The sequence below is a fragment of the Uloborus diversus genome, chromosome 9 (assembly GCF_026930045.1).
Source record: "Uloborus diversus isolate 005 chromosome 9, Udiv.v.3.1, whole genome shotgun sequence".
NCBI lineage: Eukaryota > Metazoa > Arthropoda > Arachnida > Araneae > Uloboridae > Uloborus > Uloborus diversus.
This window is the reverse complement of record NC_072739.1, coordinates 155502243-155522507: the sequence shown is the minus strand read 5'-3', so window position 1 is coordinate 155522507 and position 20265 is coordinate 155502243. Positions and strand designations below refer to the sequence as shown.

Genomic DNA, 20265 nt, shown 5'->3' with positions numbered 1-20265 from the left:
CAAAATGGATATTTCGGGCGTCTATACGCTCTTAGGTACATATGTACCTAAGGGGTCGGGTCGAAAAAAAACTCAACATTCATTTGGGGGTGAGCAAAATGGAAATTAAGGCCGATTTTTGAGTGAAAATTTTTTTGCGAATACAATACTTCCTTTTTTGTAAAAGGAAGTAAAAAGGATTTTGTAACCCATGTCCTCAAGATTTTGATAAAATTTGGTGTACGAAACATTTTTATGGTGGGAAAGTAACGATATAACTTTTTCTCTGATGTGCGATCTGGTTTTTTTTGCCACAGATCCTCCAACTTTTCAAAAAAAAAAAAAAAATCTGTCATTTACTGAGATAGAAGCTACGTCACTAGTGAGCTTTTTTAAAAATTGTTTCTAGTCATTTTTCTATAAAATTTCACTTAAAGACAATTAATCTTTTTTTTTTAAAGTGTATTTTCATCACTATCAAAGAACGAAAAAATAGTATTTTCCCCCTAATAAATAGAATGAGCAGAAAGGAATAATTTGAGTAGAAAATTCACCTACAAAATTCGGTGAAAGTCAACTGTCGAGTAAAGAATACAGTAGAACCTCTCCATAAGAGACACTAAGGGGACCAGACATTTTGTCCCTTAAACAGAGGTGTCCTTTATTCGGAGGTGATCGGAATTGACGCATGCCGTGTACTTATTAATATAATATCACAATAAACATTAAACAATTATTATTAAATACTGAAAATATTTCATATATTCTAAATAAAATTCACAATTATTCAAATTTCTAAGTTTATATTATTTTATGAATTTAAATTTAATCAAAAATTTAGTAAAGAATAAGTTTTGTAGCATATAGAAATAATTTTGAAGTAATTCATTACATATATTTGTTTTATGGTATGTAATTTACGATGAAATACTATGTGAATTACAATTAATGTTCAATTTTTTAAAGTTTTATATACAGAGTTAATTAGTTGCTGTGCACACTCCGTTTGCCCTGAACCTACTTGGATAAGTTGTTGAAAGGGCAAATCATGCATCATGTTAATTTAAAAAACTTTTCTTTCAATACATTACTTATTCCCTTCATATATGTTTATGTCAAACTTACCTCAATTAATTTTTACAGGAAAAGTGAAACCTGAATTCCACTAAATTCACTATTTCTTAAAAGTTTATACATTATTTTTAGCATTTTCTTGACTTTGTGACTGTCCCTTAAACAGAGTGTCCCTTAATTAGAGGTCAATACATAGAAGTCCCAATTCAAAGGGAATGGGACCAGAAAAAATGTTCCTTAAATAGAGGTGGCCCTTATTCGGAGGTGTCCCTTAAGGGAGGTTCTACTGTAATTAAAAACTGAGTGTATGTATCTGTGTATGTTCCTGTGTATCTATGCAGTCATCTATGTTCAAGTTTCTTCTCCCGAACGAGTGAACTGACCATCGAACCAGGTGTCGATGGATTCGTATTCTCCCCCTCTTTATGTTTGGCTATTTAACATATTCCTCCTATAATAATTAGCGGAGATATCAATTAAAAACTATTAAAATTATGACACTTAGATTTCGACAAAAACTCCTATTTTTCGAAGGTTTCCCTCCATTATTCAAATTATTATTCAGTGCTTCATCTCAACTTTCCGCGACAGTGCTTTTATTAAAATTTATATCGTGAACATAGACTAATAATAAAAGTAGACCGAGCTTTCTCATTCTTGCTGATAAAGAAAATTGGTTCATAGATGTGTCATGTGACTAGTGGAAGGGCTTGGCGAAGACTTTGGCAGCATGGTTGCTAGATGGCAGCATTATCTATAGTTTGGCACTCGACATGTATTTTAAGACTGTGTTTTCATTAAAAAAAACTTCCAGGTGCAGAGATTGAACTGCTTTTCTTTTAGTTATGCATTATTTTTACATTAGTAATAGTTTTTGATCAGTTTTCGGTAACTTTTATTTCATTTGGAGCTGTCAGCGTTGGCGTGAACGAAATGGCGTAAACGTTTTGCGTTAACGCAAAAATGTACTAATCGGTATCTTAAATTGAAACTGTAGGTAAAAATTTTACCGTTTGCTGATTCCTCTTGGTCGCTTGCATCTTTTATTGCTTAGAGAGTTATTGAAATTGACTAAAGAAAATGCACAATACTATCTAAACGAAAAACTCACTATATTAACAAAATATTTACAACTTAGAATAACAAATTTACAAATCGGACTCCATAAAAGATCATTCTTCCATGTTCCATCAATTCTATTTATTTTATTTCGCGCTGGCGTTTATCGTCTGCTACGATTAACGCCCGCTGTTGCTAGGGTATCCACCAGTCACATGGTTTGGTTTATGAGCAGCAAAAGGGTTGCCATAGCTCGGTCTACTCTTATTATTAGTCTATGATCGTGAAGAAAATCATTGAGACAGAAGATCCGTTGCCATTTTTGTCTCGAATATGAGCAAATAAAATTGTGGGTTTTGTTTTAAAGGCTTCTCCTGTAATCGGGGGATTTAAAATGTTTACTTTTTGGTTATTTTTCCGAAATCTGCGGCAAAATTTTACTGATTTTTTTTTTTTGTTCAAGCCTGTTTGTTGTTGTTGAACACGCGTGAATTGTCATAACTTTTCTTTTCGAGATGGACCGTGCAAAGCCGGGCGACGTAGCTAGTTTCTCCAGTAAATTTTGTCAGATGCAGAAGTTTTTCAGTCTCTCTGAAAGTTTGCCAATATACTGAATGATTAAAGTATCAGGATTTTATTATAAAAAATTTCTTGAAGTTTCCATAAAGTGGTTTTTATAAAACTGGACTTTTTTTTTTTTTCTTTCTTTCTTCGTGAAAACTGAGTTTCTTTAAGAGGATTTTTCATTAAGAGAGAGGATCCGGCGAACCTCAATGTTCCGCGGAACCAAAGTAGAAGACCTTGTTATTTGTCGAACTGAGTTCACTCCAGCAATCATACATGGAGCATCATTTTATACGAGACTAGCTGCGTTGCCCGGCTTTGCCCGGTCTACCTTGAAAATAAAAATTGTGTCGAGTGACGTATATTCAACAATCAGGCGTAAAAAATAAATAAAAAAACCATCATGATTTCTCTTCCAAACAATGACGACAGATATTAAAATACTTTTAAGAAATTAAATCCAGAAAGATGGACTTAAAATGCGTAACCATGGAAACACAAAATAAAATAAGTTTAAGGAATTAAAATGCGAAAGAAAATGGTTCACAATTTGAATGAAATCGAGATTTCTTAAACTTGATTTAAAAAGGTTTGTAACTTTTTTTCCTTTCGAGATAAAAGCTTATTTCTTCGACCATAGGTCGAGTTAGATATGGAGTAAAAAAGATCGCTTTTTCCTATGACGTCAAAAAGAAAGCTGTGGGACAATTCCTTCATTTTTTATTGATTTAATTAATGAAGAAAGTAGTACCTAAATTTCAGCTAAGCCTAAAAAAATTCGAGCTAAAAACGCAAATAACTTCCGCCGTAATAAAGTTAGAGCATTGAAACAAATTGCGCAGAACGCGGAAAACTCTACCCTTTCTAACGATATGTAATATTGATATATGCAAGTAATTTTTCACCCCCATATTGGAGAATTTATATGAAAATTGGAATAAAAAAAGAACTATCCATCGAATTTTATTCGAACTGGTCTGCAAACCTTTTCAGGACTGAAAGGAACAAACTGTGAAAATTTTAGCGCAATTGGCAGGGTAGTTTTCGAGTTTTACGAGTTCAAACACACAGACGCTTTTTGGGGACTTCATTTTATACTTTGTAAAGATTCAATTTAATCTCGCGGAGTGACATCGTTGCACAAGGGAAGTACTGTTTGACCACGGATTGTATGGAATTGGCAAACCTCCGCTTAATTTAGAGGCTAACATACATCTGCAAAATCTGACATCCCTGAAAACTAATAGATGCTTCCATTTCCGTGTGTAAACCGGATGTTTGCCTTTCCATACAATCCGTGGTTAGACAATAAGTAGTATAACCTCGATTTAACGATTGTCAAGGGACTGGAAAAAGTTATCCTTAAATCAAGGATATCGTTAAATTGAGGAAATCGTTGAACTGGGTATCGTTAAATTGAGGTCATACTGTATTCATAAAACAAAATGAGTTTTGTGTATCAGACGTTGGGATAATTTCCGATTTTTTTTCTAATGAAAGAAAAGAGCTATGGGGCTGTCCGCAAGTGTCGTCACACTTTTTGACCCCCCCTCTTCCCCTTTGTCACGAGGTGTCACACTTCACCATGCACCCATCCCTCTTTTGTCACATGCTCTATTTTTAAAATTAACCTATTATTAAAAAAATGTGTAGCCCCGTCCCCTTTCCTTTGTCACAAACTGTCACAACTTCACGACCTCCTCCCTCAAAGTGTGACATTGACATTGCTTGTGGACAGCCCTTAACAGAAGATCTAAGACATCAAAAACAAGATTTAGATGAATAAAGCACTCTTTTATTATGACAAATATATTAAAATGAACAGAATACAATAATAACAAATAATCAATAGAGATATTTTCACGCATTACGTTTATGCAATTCCTTTTAGAAAGAAAATTAAAAAAAAATAGGGAAAACAGAGCTCACGTGAAAAACGTAAAACACAACTCCACGACTAATTTAATATAAAATCTTAGGAAGCCCCGATTATAAAATTCTATGTACATGTGGTAGTGTATAAATTGTTTACTTTCTTCCAAGCTATATTTACACTCATACGTTCTTCATTTAGGAAGTTTTCGATTTATACGTTCCACCATTTCAAAAGGACACTTGAAAATACATAGCACCAGTATGTATAGAGTAGTTTTTGGTGAAACGTTTCATAAGTGTTTGATTTTTAAATGCATTAAAGTGATCAATTATCTTAGATCAAAACAATTATATTAGTTTTGCATAATACTAGTTAGTAAGTGAAATGAATTAATGTGAACACACAGGAAAAAATTTCATGCAACGCGTTCGCTTTTAAATAATGATGCTCGATACAGATAACATTCTAGAAAATATTCAACCCGATTTTCTTATGCTTTGTGGTTAACTTAGCTATCGTTTTCGACCATTACTAATTTGATATCGTATTGGTGAATCGAATTCCGTTCACGTGACCGTGACCGGTCAAAAAAGACAGAGAAGAAGTTTGATGGAACAAAAAACGATCTTTATTAATGTATCATCTTTGTTGAACGCTCTAAAGATAAACGACTCTTTAAGCATTAAGGTCCAACAAAACTCTCCTGTCACTCCTGTTCAACTGTCTCCTTTATACGGTATAACACGCTGACCATTGAAACTTGACCCCCCCCCCTTTTCAAAAAATTCTGGATCCGCCCCTGAGAACAAGCGTAAAAGTTTACTAATAAATCATGCATTCATTATTTGCAGCTAGATAATTTTTAAAGCAGATTGGACAATCTAATGAGGAGTCAATATTTCCATGATTAATACCCAAGTATTTTCCAAAGCAACAAGGTATAAAACAAAAAATTCATTCGTATCACTGATGAAAGTATAGTTAATTTCATAATACAACGAATAGATGAAAAAATCAAAACCACAAATTTCACCAGGGTTTAAAGCATAATGCATTCATAAATTAATATATAAGTGTACATTGAAATAGAAATCACATAGGAATAGTAATTTCAAGTTTAAAATACCATTTCAAGAATGGTATAGAATATTTATGCAATAACTTTATGTTTTAAGTACGAAATATATGAATTACTTTATGAAAAAATGTACAAAGTAAAAATAAATAAATAAATAAAATTTCAATGAGTCGTTAGAATGTTCATTTTCTTATAAATCTAAAATTGCATTTACGTTTTGCTCAAGTACCAACAAAGACATTTTCTTTGGTTCCAGATAGAAAATAATTCTTACAAATAAATAAATATATCTTCTTGTTATAATAAGTTAATACACACATCAGATTTTTAATGCTACGCCACGACCTGTGGGGTAGATGCTGTGTTTTCTAAGCTCTCTTCTGCTACAGATATAGGCGAGTCCCTCGTATCACTTTCTTCAATGATACTACTGCATTCGCTGCTGTCCAAATCTTTCAAATCTCCAGAACTGGAGCTCTGGTCAAGCGATGATACCGATATCTCGTCCAGAGGGGAAGTACTGGTTCTCACGTCATGTTCCTTGAGCAAGTGACGATCCAGGCTTTCAGAACTTTCGAAGACTTCGTTGCAGATGGAACAGGAATAGTCAAAACTCTTGTTGTGAGCATCGACCAAATGGCGTTTGAGCAATGCCAGGGAGGAGAAGGTTTCGGAACACATTTCACATGGATGGGTCGTGGATGTAATGTGGATTCTCATGTGTTCCTTCACGTGACATTTCCTGGAGAATGTCTTGCCACAGTGAGGGCACATGAACGGCTTCTGGCCAGAGTGAGATTTCAAGTGAGCTTTACGATTCTCTTTGCGAGCGAACCGTTTTTTGCATATGTGACATTCATACGGTTTAACACCACTGTGGGAACGCATGTGTATTGTCAAGTTTCTGGCAAGTGCAAACTCTTTATTGCATTCCGGACAAGTATACTTAACACCTTGAGTATGTATACGTAGATGCCCTTGAAGATTGCTCAAGCAAGGAAACACTTTATCACACTCGGAGCAAGGAAAACACTTTTTGCTGTCATTAAGCTCACTATCACCATGTGCTCTAAAATGGTGCTGTTGCATTTCGACGGATGTTTCAAAAACTTCTGGACAGAGCGAACACTTCAGATTTCCGTTGACAGATTTTTGGTCATGAATCTTGCAGTGGTTTTGCAGGTTTACCGATGATGCGAAAGTTTTATTACATTCTGAACACTGAAAGTTCCCAGTTTCTTTCAGTAAATCTCTGTGGTATATCGAATGATTATCAAGTTCTGGCTTAAAGAAGAATTTTTGGTGGCAGAGGCTGCAGTCGTAAGGCCTTGCATCTAAACCGTGCTCTAACATGTGTTGTTGTATGAGGTGCGGAGATGTAAACACGGCGCTACACATGTAACAACAATAGCTTGAGCATCCCTCAAAAGTGTGTTCAATAAGATGGCATTGAAGTTTCGATGGTGAATCAAATATTTTTGGGCAAAGATGACAAGCATGATTTGTGCCTTCTTGAAGAACATGAGTGGCAACATGGACCTGTATTTCTGCTTCAGTGTCGAAAGACATTTGACATTTTATGCACTGGTATGTTTTTCTATGTGTTGAGCGATGTTTTTCGAGTTCTGACAAGTTTTCAAATTTAACATGACATTCGTGACACCGTAAGTCATCACCTTTTGCATGGAAGCAATCCTTACACATATAGGAATGGTTTTCCTGAGTTCCTGTTATGATAAGCTGCTGAATTGAGCTTTGACGAGCACAAACGCAGCATGAATACACGGGTTCTGTGTTTTTTAGATGAAATTTTGCGTGGACTTGGACTTCAATTTCAGACATCAAAGTTTGACGACAGATCACACATGAAGCAGGCAAACCTTGGGGGTTGTGTTGATGAAGATGGACATGAAAATGCTCTTCTAATTTCAGAGCAGTATGACACGTAGCACATGTACTGTCAGTAATTATCTTACAGTGTGATAACTTATGTTCGGCGAGAGTTCCAGCAGACGGGCACACTTCATCACAAATATTACACTTATGTTTGCTCGGACTTACAGTATGAGCTTTCATGTGATTTTCCAACTCTGTCCTTGATTTGCAAGATTCATTGCAATACGCACAAAACAGGCTTAAAGTAGTTTGTCCAGATTTTTGAGAGCCAGATGTTCTAATATTATGAACTTGGCGTCTATGAACGTTAAGGGAAGATTCAATACTAAAAACAGCGTCACATATATCACATCTCAATTGCTTTTTCTTGCTGGGACTGAAATTATTTTCCATTTCTGATTTCAATCGAGTTTTCAAACTTAAATTTTGCACACTTTCACCATCGCGATTGGAGAGGGAAATGCCGCTTTCCCCAGAATGTTTTTCCTGAATGTGGCGATCAAGCAAAAACTCGACGTGAAATTCTTCCCGACAGAAAGCGCAGGAAAACTGCTTCTTGTGGCTTTGCAAGTGCAACTGAAGCTGGATTTCTGTCGGAAAACACATATCACAAAGAAAACAACGAAAAGGTTGTATTTTCGCTAAGTGAGCAACTTTTACATGCAAGTGAAACTCGATATCTGATCGGAACATGGAATTGCACGAAGTACACTTAAACAAATGGCATTCGTTGCTATGTTTCACAGCAAAATGGACTTGTATATTCACTTTGGATTCAAAAATTTCTTTACACAATGCACATTGGTATAACTGATGGGCGTGGATATCCATCAAATGTTTCTGCAAGTGGTCTGGTTTCACAAACATTTTAAGACAACTCTGACATCCATATTCGGTGGTTGTGGCCAAGTAATGATTCGCGATATGTGCGTCTAGAAGATCTTCAGTCGGGAACTGTCCATCGCATTCGAAGCAGCTAAATTTCTTTACCACGGCATCTATATGGCTCTTGAGGTGGTTACGGAAAGATTCGAAATCAGGCAGTGCTGCGTTGCACTGACTGCAGAGAAATGGACCAGGAGCGACGAAATGAGGGCTGGAGCCGTTGAAGATTGGGACACAAGTTGGGTCTAAATGCCGAGGACTGTCATTCCTGCTTCTTGACTGCGGCTTTTTATCGTAGTCTTTGGTAATTGCCATCTCGTGCATGGTCCGAACGTGGTCTGCCAGTGAAGCAGAGCTCGGAAAAGCCTTGCTGCATTGAGAACAGTACACGTTTTCGTGGTTGGCGTCTGTGACTTCGCTAAAGCTGTGAACAGTGAGTGTGTGTTTCTGGAGTGCGTGCACGCTGTTGAACTTCATGGTGCAGTATTCGCATCCGTACGCAGCAGCAGCGTTGGACGAAGCGTTGGATTTGCGGGTGGGTGTGTCAGGGGTTGCTCTTGAATTGCTGAGCGGACTGGACGACGTCTGAGTCGTTGAAGAAGATTCCATGCTGTTGCTTAGCGGGACGTGACATTCTTGCATGTGCACTTGTAAGGAGTCCAAAGTAAGAAATTCATTCTTCGTACAGAAACCACAAGAAAATCTATTGCTGTTTGATGAAGGCTCCTCTTTCACAGAATCGGCATGAATCTAAAGAACAAACACACCTTTACTATAATTCATGTTATGTATTATTTATTGCAACAAATTTAACATGTATTCCTGCATAAATACACTACAGCAAAGTTTGATGCAGTTATGCATTTACAGTAGAAACTCTCAATAAGGGACACTAAGGGGATCAGACATTTTGTCCCTTAAATAGAGGTGTCCCTTATGTGGAGATGGATGAATTGATGCATGCTGTGTACTTAGTAGTGTAATACCACAATAAATATTAACTATTAACAATTAAGATTAAATATTGAAAATGCCTCATTATGTTAAATAAAATTCATACTTATTCAAAGTTCTAAGTTTATATTATTTTATTAATTGAATCTAATAAAAAATTTGGCAATGGCAAAGTTTTGTGGCATACAGAAATAATTTTGAAGTAATTCATTACATGTATTTGCTTTATGTTAGTAATTTACAATTTAATACTATGTGAATTACAATTAATGTTCAAATTTTTTAAGTTTCGTATACAAAGCTAATTAGTTGTTATGCACTCTTCGTCGGCCTGAACCTACTTGAATAAATAGTTGAGAGGGCAAATCATGCATGTTAATCTTAGCAAGTTTTTTTTTTTTTTTTTTTACAATACATTACCTGTGTCCTTCACATATGTTTATGTCAAATTTACTTCAATTAATTTTTAGAGGAAAAATGAATCTTGACTTCCAGTAAATTCACTTTTTCTTATGCACTTACATATTATTATTGTTATTTTATTTTTTATTTATTTATTTATTTATTTTGCTTTGTGACTGTCCCTTAATGAGAGGTAAATACATGGAAGTCCCTATTCAAAGGGACAGAGACCAGAAAAAATGTCCCTTAAATAGAGGTGTCCCTTATTCGGAGGTGTCCCTTACTAGAGGTTCTACAGTATATAATATTGTTATACACATAAATTACCATTACCATTAGCTCTCTAAGTCAGGTATAACATTGTGAAAAAGCCTCTTTTAATGCATCCTAAAACACAAGCTTTCTACACAGGAAAAGATATTTTACCCCCTGGTATAGAAAAACAGCACGACTTTGCGAATTTAAAAGATCCTGTCGCAGATTTTCGAGGAGGTCTGCAGAATATTTTGAAATTTATTTTCGCTTTCTGCACGAATCTGCATAACTTAAAGAAGAGATACAATTCAGAATGAAACGGAAAGAAAAAAATAGATGCCTGGATCTATGCATCAGTGGCTGAGAGGTGAAAAGCACTTGGTCCGACAGCTACCCGTGTCTCGGTTTTCCATTTTATTTCTAAGCTTCTTTGCTCACGTTTCACTCGTTATTATTTAAATTAAGCATTTCATTTTCTGGCATTCGTCGTACACTGCAAAAAAAAAAAAAAATCTGAAACTGAGTATTTTCTTAACTTGCCCAAAATAAGATAAAATCATAGTTTTTAAACTTTTTAAAATGTATTTATCTGGTTATGACCACAGATCACTCATACACTTTGAATGGGCTACTTGAGGTTCTTGGGCCACAAGTTATGCATAACTGGAATGTACTATACATACTGATGAAAAGAAAATTTTCATCTTCATAGTGCTTTACTCTATTTATTTTACTAAAAAAAAAAAAAAAAAACCCTTGTTTTCATTCGTATGAGTGCAGAATTTTCAAAACCACCCTAAAGTTTTCAACTCTTGGTCACTCATTAAAGTGAAGTACAAAGGCATCAAAGGCATAACAGTATGTAGCACTTATTAAATTCTTTACAGACGCATTGTAATAGTTTGCCCCTACTGGGATCAATCTAATCTCATTAAGTTTTTGAGACGTCCTATCATAGTTATAAACTCTGCTACGATCAATCTCACTTAACTCCTTACAGGCGATGAACTTGACTAAACAGATAACGCATAACAGATTGGAATTGTACCGTGATGATCAGTCTCATTAAATTCTTAATAGGCATCCTCTACCAGAATCGCCGAGAGCCAAAGCGGGCTACTTTTTTGTTTGGTCGCTGGGGCCCTTAGCCCTATAAAACTCAAGAAAATTACACTATTCCAATGGCGAACCGGGCCACTTGTTTCCTACTAGGCTGACATGGGCCGTGGTAGCCCGATCGGTAGAGTGTCGGATTCGGGGCCGGAGGGTCCCGGGCTCGAACCTCGATGGTCGAAGACCCACCGTCGTCATTAAAGGGGACTGGGCGACGTTAAATATGCTCGTGGTCTCAATGTCCTCCAAGTGAAACGATACCTCTAGGGGTGCTAGTACTAGGTAGCTATTAGCTCCTGGACTAGTTCTAAATTCTCATTAACTGTTCGATCCGGTGATGGTGCTGCCATCTATCGGTATAAAAAATAATGGAGGTGAGGCACTTAGTATGCAGTCCTCGACATAAATACAGTTGTAGTCAGTTGTGACTCTGAATAGGAATAGGATGAGCTTGACTACATTCTTTAACAGAATCGCATAACAGTTTGGAACTCTAACGTCATGATCCCATTTCATTGAATTCTTAACAGACATCGTATCATCATGTGGAATTCGACCGTGATCAATACCATTAAATTTTTAACTGTTATCTTATGATAATTTAGAGCTCTACTGATATCAGTATCATTAATTTTCTTGACAGACGTCGTATAACAGTTGTAACTTCACCGTGATCCAAGGGCGGATCCAGCTTATGGTTTTGACGGAGGTCATTTTCGGAAGTAGGGTTATAAGTGTCATTTTCGGGTATAAATTGGAGACTAGGTCGAATTTTTCGAAATATAAGTCCCCCAAAAGGCAGTTTTAGACTATATTTGGTCACTTAAAAAGGGGGGAGGAGGGATACCACCGAGTCCGTTCTTGTCGTGATCCGTCTAATTAAGTTCTTAATAGAATAGGGTAATTATTAATAAGAAAGCTCAATGTAAACTTTTTTCTGGGAGGAGGGGGGGGGGAGTATAATGCTTTTTCTGAAAAAATGCTTCTAAAATTTGGGACACTTTGTTCACATCTTGTTTGTTTTTCCCGTGAATGAAGTTTATTAGAAAATTACTGCAGAATTTCAAACAGAAAGAATAATTAAAATAATTTAAAAAAAAAACTAAAACATACTTTCTTATGGTTGAGCAAGGCTTCTAGGGAAGAAAATGTTTTCAGGCACTCTGGGCATTTTCCTTGTGTCTCTGGAGTGTGTTTCTCTTCAACATGGTCCCTTAGACTATCAGAGTCACAGAAACTCTCGGAGCAGAAACTGCAGGACAAGGATTTGTCCTTTCGTGAGGGTGATGCATCCTTCTCATGGATGGTGACATGAATCTGAAAGAAACAGTTTCCATGATCAAAATGAAAGGAACTCGCACAATTTTTCAGATATAAACGAGAAGTTTTTCAGTTTGAAAAAACTCTGTTTCGCCTTTCAAACAGGGGCGGACTGGGTCCGACATTGGGGCGTGAACCTTGGCCTCCAAAGGGTGCAAAAAAAAAAAAAAAAATAAAAGAAGGAAAGAAATGAAAATAATAATAATTTGAATTTTGACATCTTGAATTCAAATTATGTTTTTCGCAATCACGAGTGTGTGTTTGTAGGCGTGTGTGTTTGTGTGTGGGGGTATGTGTTTGTGTGTACGGGTTATGTGTATGTGTGTGTAGGTATGTGTGTTTGTGTCTGTGTGCTGGCATAAGTGTGTGGGTAGTTGTGTGTATGAATGTGTGTGTGGGTGGGGGTATGTGTATGTAGGCATATGTGTTTTTGTCTGTGTGCATGCATGAATGTGTGGGTAGTTGTGTGTATGTGTATGTTTTTGTGTGTGTATGTATGCGTGTGTGTAGTGTTTGTATGTGTATGTGTGTGTATGTATGCGCGTGTGTGTAGGGCATGGATGCAACCTGGAGACTGCTTTCGCTCTAGGAACAGCATCGTGAGGAGCTCATCGACGGTGATGGTGCGAAGGGTGGCGGTGGAAAAAATCAAAGGAACGTCAAAAACAGTCAAGTGAGAACAATAAGCAATCGTGATTGCTCAAAAAATGCACTAAAATGTTACAAAAATTAATTAATTAAAAAGAATCTTTTTTTAAATGAAAAAAGTGTTTAGGCTTGAGGGCGCATAGACGGGAGGGCGTTCGGCCGGCGGGACAGTTCGCCTCTGCTTTTTCGAACATAAAAATTCTTGGGCAAATTAAATTTTGAAGAAGTTCTTCATCTTTCCATCTTAATTCAAAGCTTTCAAATTAAAAGTAGTATTCACAGAAGAAAAGAAAAGTCCCAGATTTCTCTTTAAAATGCAGCTATTATGCAAGCCATGAAGCTAGCAGAAGTGCAGGACTTTCCTTTGATTGTTATTGTGAAACACATTTATTTATGAATAATGATATTAATATCACATTGCATAATTTGTGCTTGAAAACTCATTGCAGTTCAAAATTTATCTAAGTACATATTCTGAATATTAGTTTCAAAATTTGAAATGATCTATATAGTGAAACCGAAACAAAAAACCGGAAAACAGATAACCTTTTGCTTTCTCCAATAGATGGCGTGACCTGTACATTTGGGAAGCACACCATATAGCAGCTCAAATCACTCCCATACAGCGAATAGGGAAGTATCAACCTATCAAATATTCCAATTTTAACTATTGCACAATGTTGACAGGCTTACAAAACACAAAAATTGACCATGGCCGGATTTTTAAAACCAACGATTGATTTTTTATGAATTTTTTAAAGAGCGATGCGCAAAAAAGAGGTGTGGCCTAAAACGTCAGCAGCTGACGTCATTTCCCTGTTCCGATCAGAGCTGCATTTCCATGCCGTGTTGCGCCTACCAGGAGGTGAATAGCACTGTCTTTTTCAGCCTTTTTAAAGCCTTTAACCAGCATCTTTTCCATCACGGAGCTAGGATTCACGAAAGGTCGATCCAATAACCTTCCTCAAGTAAAGTCATTCATGGTGTTTGACTTTTTTTCGAAAGGACGAGAGATTTAATGCCCTAGAAGTACGGGGAGTGAAACAACAAAGTTTCACCATTGTTATTCTTTAAAATTGTACGTACATATCCGTCTATGTTTGCAGTTCATATTATTCGCATTAGTTTCCCTTATCAAGATTGATCATTTCCATTTGTGTGTCGATGGTTTTTTTATCTGAATATATAAATTACAATGTAAGAGCGCTATTCCAGTTCTTACTTGGCGGCTTTTAATGAGGCGCGCATTTTGTAACAACCCTACTGCAAGTGATTCCAGTACTAAGTTTTAGAGCAGTTTTTGCATGAAAATTTTTCGCTTTGTTGGCAATAAAAGTTGATCTGCTTTTTTATTGTGGAAAATTGTTTTAAATCCATTAATACATGTTAATTATCCTTGAGTTTTTGTGCAGCTTAGCAAAAAAAGGAAAAATATATTTTTTTGCTCTTTTGATAAAAATAATAAATTTGAAAATGGTGTTCATTTCATAAAATAAGTACCTTTTTGCATGTGAGAAAGGTCTTGTATATATAGAAACGCTTCTAGTGATAAACTGAAAATGTATTTTTAAATTATCAATTTGTAATAGTTAAAATTTGAAGATAGTTGAATGTTAAAAAGAAAGTATTAACAGTTTTTGCATTGTTATTAAAATGGAAACAGTAATGCATCTATTACTTTCTATTTAAGTTTATTGTGCAGGGTTTAAATTCCTTTGTTTACTTGCATTTTTTTAAAAATATCTCATATGCTTATTAAACATTTATTTATGAACAGTTGTGAACATATATTTCAAACTGTATTTCTCACTTGACATAGTTTTTAATTAAAATGAAGTGCAAATTTTCATTTTCAAATTTTAATTAATAAACACACTTGAAAACACTTTTTTCGAAGATCCTGCTGGGACGGAACAATAACAAATCGCTTGTGAGGAGTTTTTTTTAGATGTAGATACGCATCCAGGAACGAAGCAATACTTGTAATTGATTTACTAGCCATGACAAAGAAAATCAAATTAAAAACAATCGCAGAATGCATTAAACCCTACAGACAGCAAAGGATTTTCACTAGCCTTTTATGCGCGCTGCTGTTAGAAGGCTCTTGTTTTCCCGCGCCTTCCCCCAAAGCTCGCCAAGCACTTCTTTGTCCTAGCCAACCCCGCCGCCTCGCAGCGCGGCAGTGACGTCAGTCAAAGGACTTACAAGCAAATGACGTCACTCGCGCGTGAACTTAAAAAAATTATTTAAAAAAAAAGTATTAGTCGTATCGTAAAAATTTTTTCGCAGATGATGTTCATGTATGTTACTCTATCATATAAAAATAAAATTAGAAAATCGAATACTTCCCTATTCCAACCCCTTTTTGCGCCTGAACCATGGCCCGTCAAAAAGACAGATCAGGGGGGGGGGGGTCAATAGCCAAAAGGCGGATAGGATGCCCTAATAATATCAAAACTGTTTTTAATAATGCAGAAAATATTTCATTCGAAAAATATTTTATTTTTCACTTTGCCTTTTGAAAAAACAAGTGACAATTTTCTACTTCTGTTTTTAAATATAACATATTTACTGCAGAAAACCAAAAAAAAAAAAAAAAAAGAATTTTTCACATTGTTCTTTCTTTATGCAAGGAAATTTTCAAAACAATTTTCAATTAGTTCATTTTGAAAAAGGTATGATTAATCATAAATTAGTCCTCCATTCTGACTACTGGTACTAAAGGGCGCCCGGAACTTACAATGTCTGGGAAGTTAAGAGAAAATCAATTTATCAAATGGCACTCCAAATTCCGCCGAATAATGATAATTTTGCCGATGGAACTCCAAACTTCGCTGAATGATCTAATTTTGCCGAATAAAACTCCAAACTTTGCCAAATGATCTAATTTTGCCGAACCTTCAGACAAAATTTGCGAAATGAGGAAATTTTTGGAATGTTACAGTGACCTCTCGTGGCCTCCCATCTTGTACCAGCAGGGGATGCCCCTGCTGATACCAGAGCCTGATTACCGCAGGGGCATGTGGGGCAAAGGCCCCTCCTCTTAGATTTCAGGGGTGGGCCCAAAATCCCCTTAACTTATCATGCTAGTTAAAAATAATTATTGATGATTTCACTCAGAATTCAGAGTACAATGATATCATCGATATTTTTGCTAATGCCAAGACAAGGAAAATTCTCTTTTTTGTTGATAAAAATTCCCCTTAAAAATTTGATGTGATTGCAAATCCCAAAACCATTCCAAGTTTAGTCCGTATTTACTATTAAAAGTTATATCAAACATAAGTTTGATATTTACGGTTTACTGCAACGGGCAAAGTTTAATCACATCTTATATAATTATAGTATACTGTATCTCTCTTACTTTTTATATGTAAGATACTGTATATTGTGATCTGAGGTATCACCACATTTAGCATGGTTGTATTAATACGCAAGTATTAAAATATTCTATAGCTTCATTTTATAGAATAAGCCGGAATGAAGGGGGTGGGGACTGAATTTCATGCCCAGTGTCTTCAAAAATCTCGGGGGGGGGGGGGGGCTGAGATAGAAATGTGCACCGTGTCAAATATCAGAATGACCAGGCTCTGGCTGATACTACTTCTGATGAATCTCCAGAACATTAGAAATTCTCTTGTTTAGACACGATTCTCGTCGACTTTGCTTGTGTTCAATACGGAAGTTTTCGATTTTTCAATTTTATTTTTATATGATTGAATAACATGTATGAACATCATAGGTGAAAAAAATTTTGCGATACGATAAGTAGTTTTTTTTTTAATTAATTATTAAAGTTCAAGCGCTTGTGACGTCAAATGGCATAGGAAGTGACGTCATGCGCTCTTCCGATAGGGGAGAAGCCGAAGGTCACGCATTCGACTTCGAAGACGAAACGTAAAAGGCTTATCTCCTCGCATTTAACTCCTCGCGTTTCTGGAACATTAAACCTCTCATCCTCTCGGAAATATTCGAATATCATTGATGTTACACGAGGAAGATTATTCAGATTGTGCTTTAACGAATCCGGTCTCCATAGTGCGTTCAAAAGGATTATTGAATTTCTAAAAAATAAAAATATCAGCGCGCCCAAAATGTACCTAGCGAAAGCAAGGGATTTTCGGCGGAAGGCTGCCCATTCGCGCCATGTGACGTAGACTCGTGACGTTTCAAAAGAGCGCACTTTTGCGCGTGGATTTTTAAAAATTCATTAAAAATTAACCACGGTGTTTTAAAATTCGGCGATGGTGAATTTTTTAGTTTTGAGGGTCAATTAACAATATCCAATAGCCAAAATATGAACATTTAATAGGTTGCAACTTCCCTATTGTTGAAGACAGATTCGACATGAAGTAGCAAATCACATTCAAGGCACAACTGCCAAAACTGTCTACTTTCTTACAGTGACTGCAATGGATCACGAAAGTCAATGTCCCACTGATGAAGTTCCTCCGAATCCAATGCACTGGAGTCTCTCGGGTCTTTCTTTAGAATGGGCGTTCTAAAAAAAGAGTACGCTCTCACTAATTTGCTAAGAATTAGAAACGGTAACAGCGGTCGTTGTTCGATTGGTAGAAACAACTCGACCTGTAGAAAATTCATTTCGCAATCCCCCTCTTCTTGGATTGCTCATTCATTTGTTTACAAGTAGACATTGGCGTATCCAGAGGAGGGGGGGGGGGAAGAAAGTTACTGATGTCCAAAATGTATATTATTTGCGACCTCATTGAAAAAGGAATGTAATTGGTGTCGGGTTATCGTCTGAATATTGCTATGCAGGTGACGTAACACAAGGTCAAACACCGCGAGAAACCCTTAATTTTTCCACATTTTTTTTTCTTTCGCAAAACAAGTATTACAAGTAACGTATTGGCTATACCGATCGTTTGCAAATCTAGTGCAATCCCTTGATATGGCATCCAGCCTTCCATATGCCATCATTAAGGCGCGGATACCAACGGCTAAGATAATTTTGACATTCATTTTCCTCCCAGATGGAGGAATTTGGGTTCACTTCGATGCGAAACTGCACTAGGGATTTAATTTTACCGATGACATTCAAAGCCAATTTTCAACAGTGTAGCAATCTAAAGCGTAATTCAGACAGCGTCCGCACATCACGTCACCGACGATCTTTTCGCCCTAAAACCAGTTCTCGGCCGGCTTTGCCATGACAGAAAGTCGGAATGTACGGAACTCGTCAACGTGGCGAGAAGCTAGATATTTGACGTCCGTACAGTTGTGAGTCGCGTTTTATTTTTTCTCCACAAGATTCTCACTATTGTGTGAGTACTTTCCGGGCGTCCGCAACACATGAATGCTTCTTCCCTTTCGGAAAACGTTCGTCTGTCGACTTAACGTGGTTAACGTGATGTGCGGACGCCGGACGATATTTGAATTAAGCTTAAAGCGTAATTTAGACATCGTCCGAACATCACGTTGCGGACAGACGTCCGTTTCCCGAAAAGGGAGGCGCATTCATATATTGCGAATGCGAGTAAAGTACATGCCAGTACTCTCACCCAATAGAGAGCGCGCTCATCTCGTGGAGACCAATGAAATGCGACTCCCAACTCTACGGACGTCAGACATCTATCTTCTCGTCACGTTGACGGCTCCCGTGCAATACGGCTTGCTGTCATGGCAACGCCAACTAAAAACTGGTTTTAGGTATAACCCCTATAACTGGAGAGGCCGACGCATCCGCCATTTTGGAGCAAGCGTACAACAGGGAAAGCTACCTTTATTGGCAATCATTCGCCAACCAGGGAACGAGAGAGTTAGAGGGCGAAGGTGAACATTGGCGAAATTTTGGAAACAGTTGGCGTCGTTTCCAAGCTGCCAGTCACTTCGCGGGCTATTAATCATACATTTCTTTTTTCTTTCTGCATCTGCTGGAAATCTGATTAGCTGAACTCCTTTTTTGGAGCTGTTTGCACAATTAACAGCCGAACAACCACCCATTTGACTCAATTTAGCGCATGCTAAAGAAATGTAAACATCAGCAGCAATGCTATCGCTACGAAGCACTGGATCAGGTTTGCTCCAAAATGGCGGATGCGTCGGCTCCTCCACTATAGGAGCCTTAGTTTTAGGGAGAAAAAAAGTGGAGCTCACGTGCCGTTCGGACGATATCTGAATTACGCTTTAAGAAAGACACGTGCACCTCACCTGTAGCTCTTTAGGAGTGGCAAAAAGCGCGGAGCACTGTTGGCACCGCAGGGGCTGTGCGGTAGGGCTGTCCCTCTTGTGGTTCTGCATGTGTGAGGTGAGCGCCGCCGCCGTGTTGTAACCGCGGTTGCACACGGCGCACTGGTAGGGCTTGGCGTTGTCGTGCGTCTTCAGATGAATCTTCAGGTGGTCGGAGCGGGAGAAGGCGGCTTCGCACTGCGTGCACCGGTACTTCCGGTCGCCGGTGTGCAGCTTGACGTGGCGATCCCGGCTGCGCTTGTGCTTGAACAGGCGCTGGCAGAAGTCGCACTTGAAGGGCATGTGCTCGCTGTGGACCTGGGGGAAAAACCACCGAAACATCAGAAAAAATTGCATTTATTTCAACGCCTTCGTCAAATGGCGAGGTGGTGTTTAGTAATGTTAAGTGAATTCAGCGAGAATAGTGGAAGTAAGAAAAACAACGTGACACTTGGCCAAAACTGTAATGTATTTATGTTTTAAGTTTAAGCAGGTGGGCCGTGGTAGCCCGATCGGTAGAGTGTCGGATTCGGGGCCGGAGGGTCCTGAGTTCGAACCTCGATGGTCGAAGATGTCAGTTGTGACTCGGAATCAAACTTGATATTGGAGATGATTAATTTAAAATTGTACTGATCAGAATTGTTGCTAATAAAATCATGATGCAATACTTAACAATAGCGTAGTCTGATTGGTTGTAGGAAGGCAAAAACAGCGCCAATCAGAACCGAAATGCTCCTAAAAAGAATCGCCAATTCAATGAGTAATTCATGAAAGTACCAACTGTTGGTGTCAAACAGCAGCCCTCTTTGTTTGCTTCCGCTGTCAATTCCCTCTGAATGCAGTAAGTATATGTGGTTAGATGGGGCGCATGTAACCTCCATCATTATATTTCTTGTGCACTTTACAAAATTTAGCACGAAAAAATCTAATATTTTTTGTGTTACTTGTTAAAGCCGAAGCAATTGAAATTACC

At 37.4% G+C, this 20265-nt stretch overlaps 1 protein-coding gene across 1 annotated transcript; it reads right to left on the bottom strand.

Annotated features, from left to right (window-relative positions):
* Positions 1-5858: 5858 nt before the first annotated feature.
* Positions 5859-19610, bottom strand: LOC129229943 (zinc finger protein 423-like). The gene is made up of 3 exons (XM_054864325.1): positions 19275-19610; positions 12249-12452; positions 5859-9161 (listed from the first exon to the last, which is right to left on the bottom strand). The coding sequence occupies exons 1-3, from the start codon at positions 19593-19595 to the stop codon at positions 5964-5966; spliced, it is 3723 nt and encodes a 1240-aa protein (XP_054720300.1). The 5' UTR covers positions 19596-19610; the 3' UTR covers positions 5859-5963.
* Between the last annotated feature and the right edge of the window lie 655 nt (positions 19611-20265).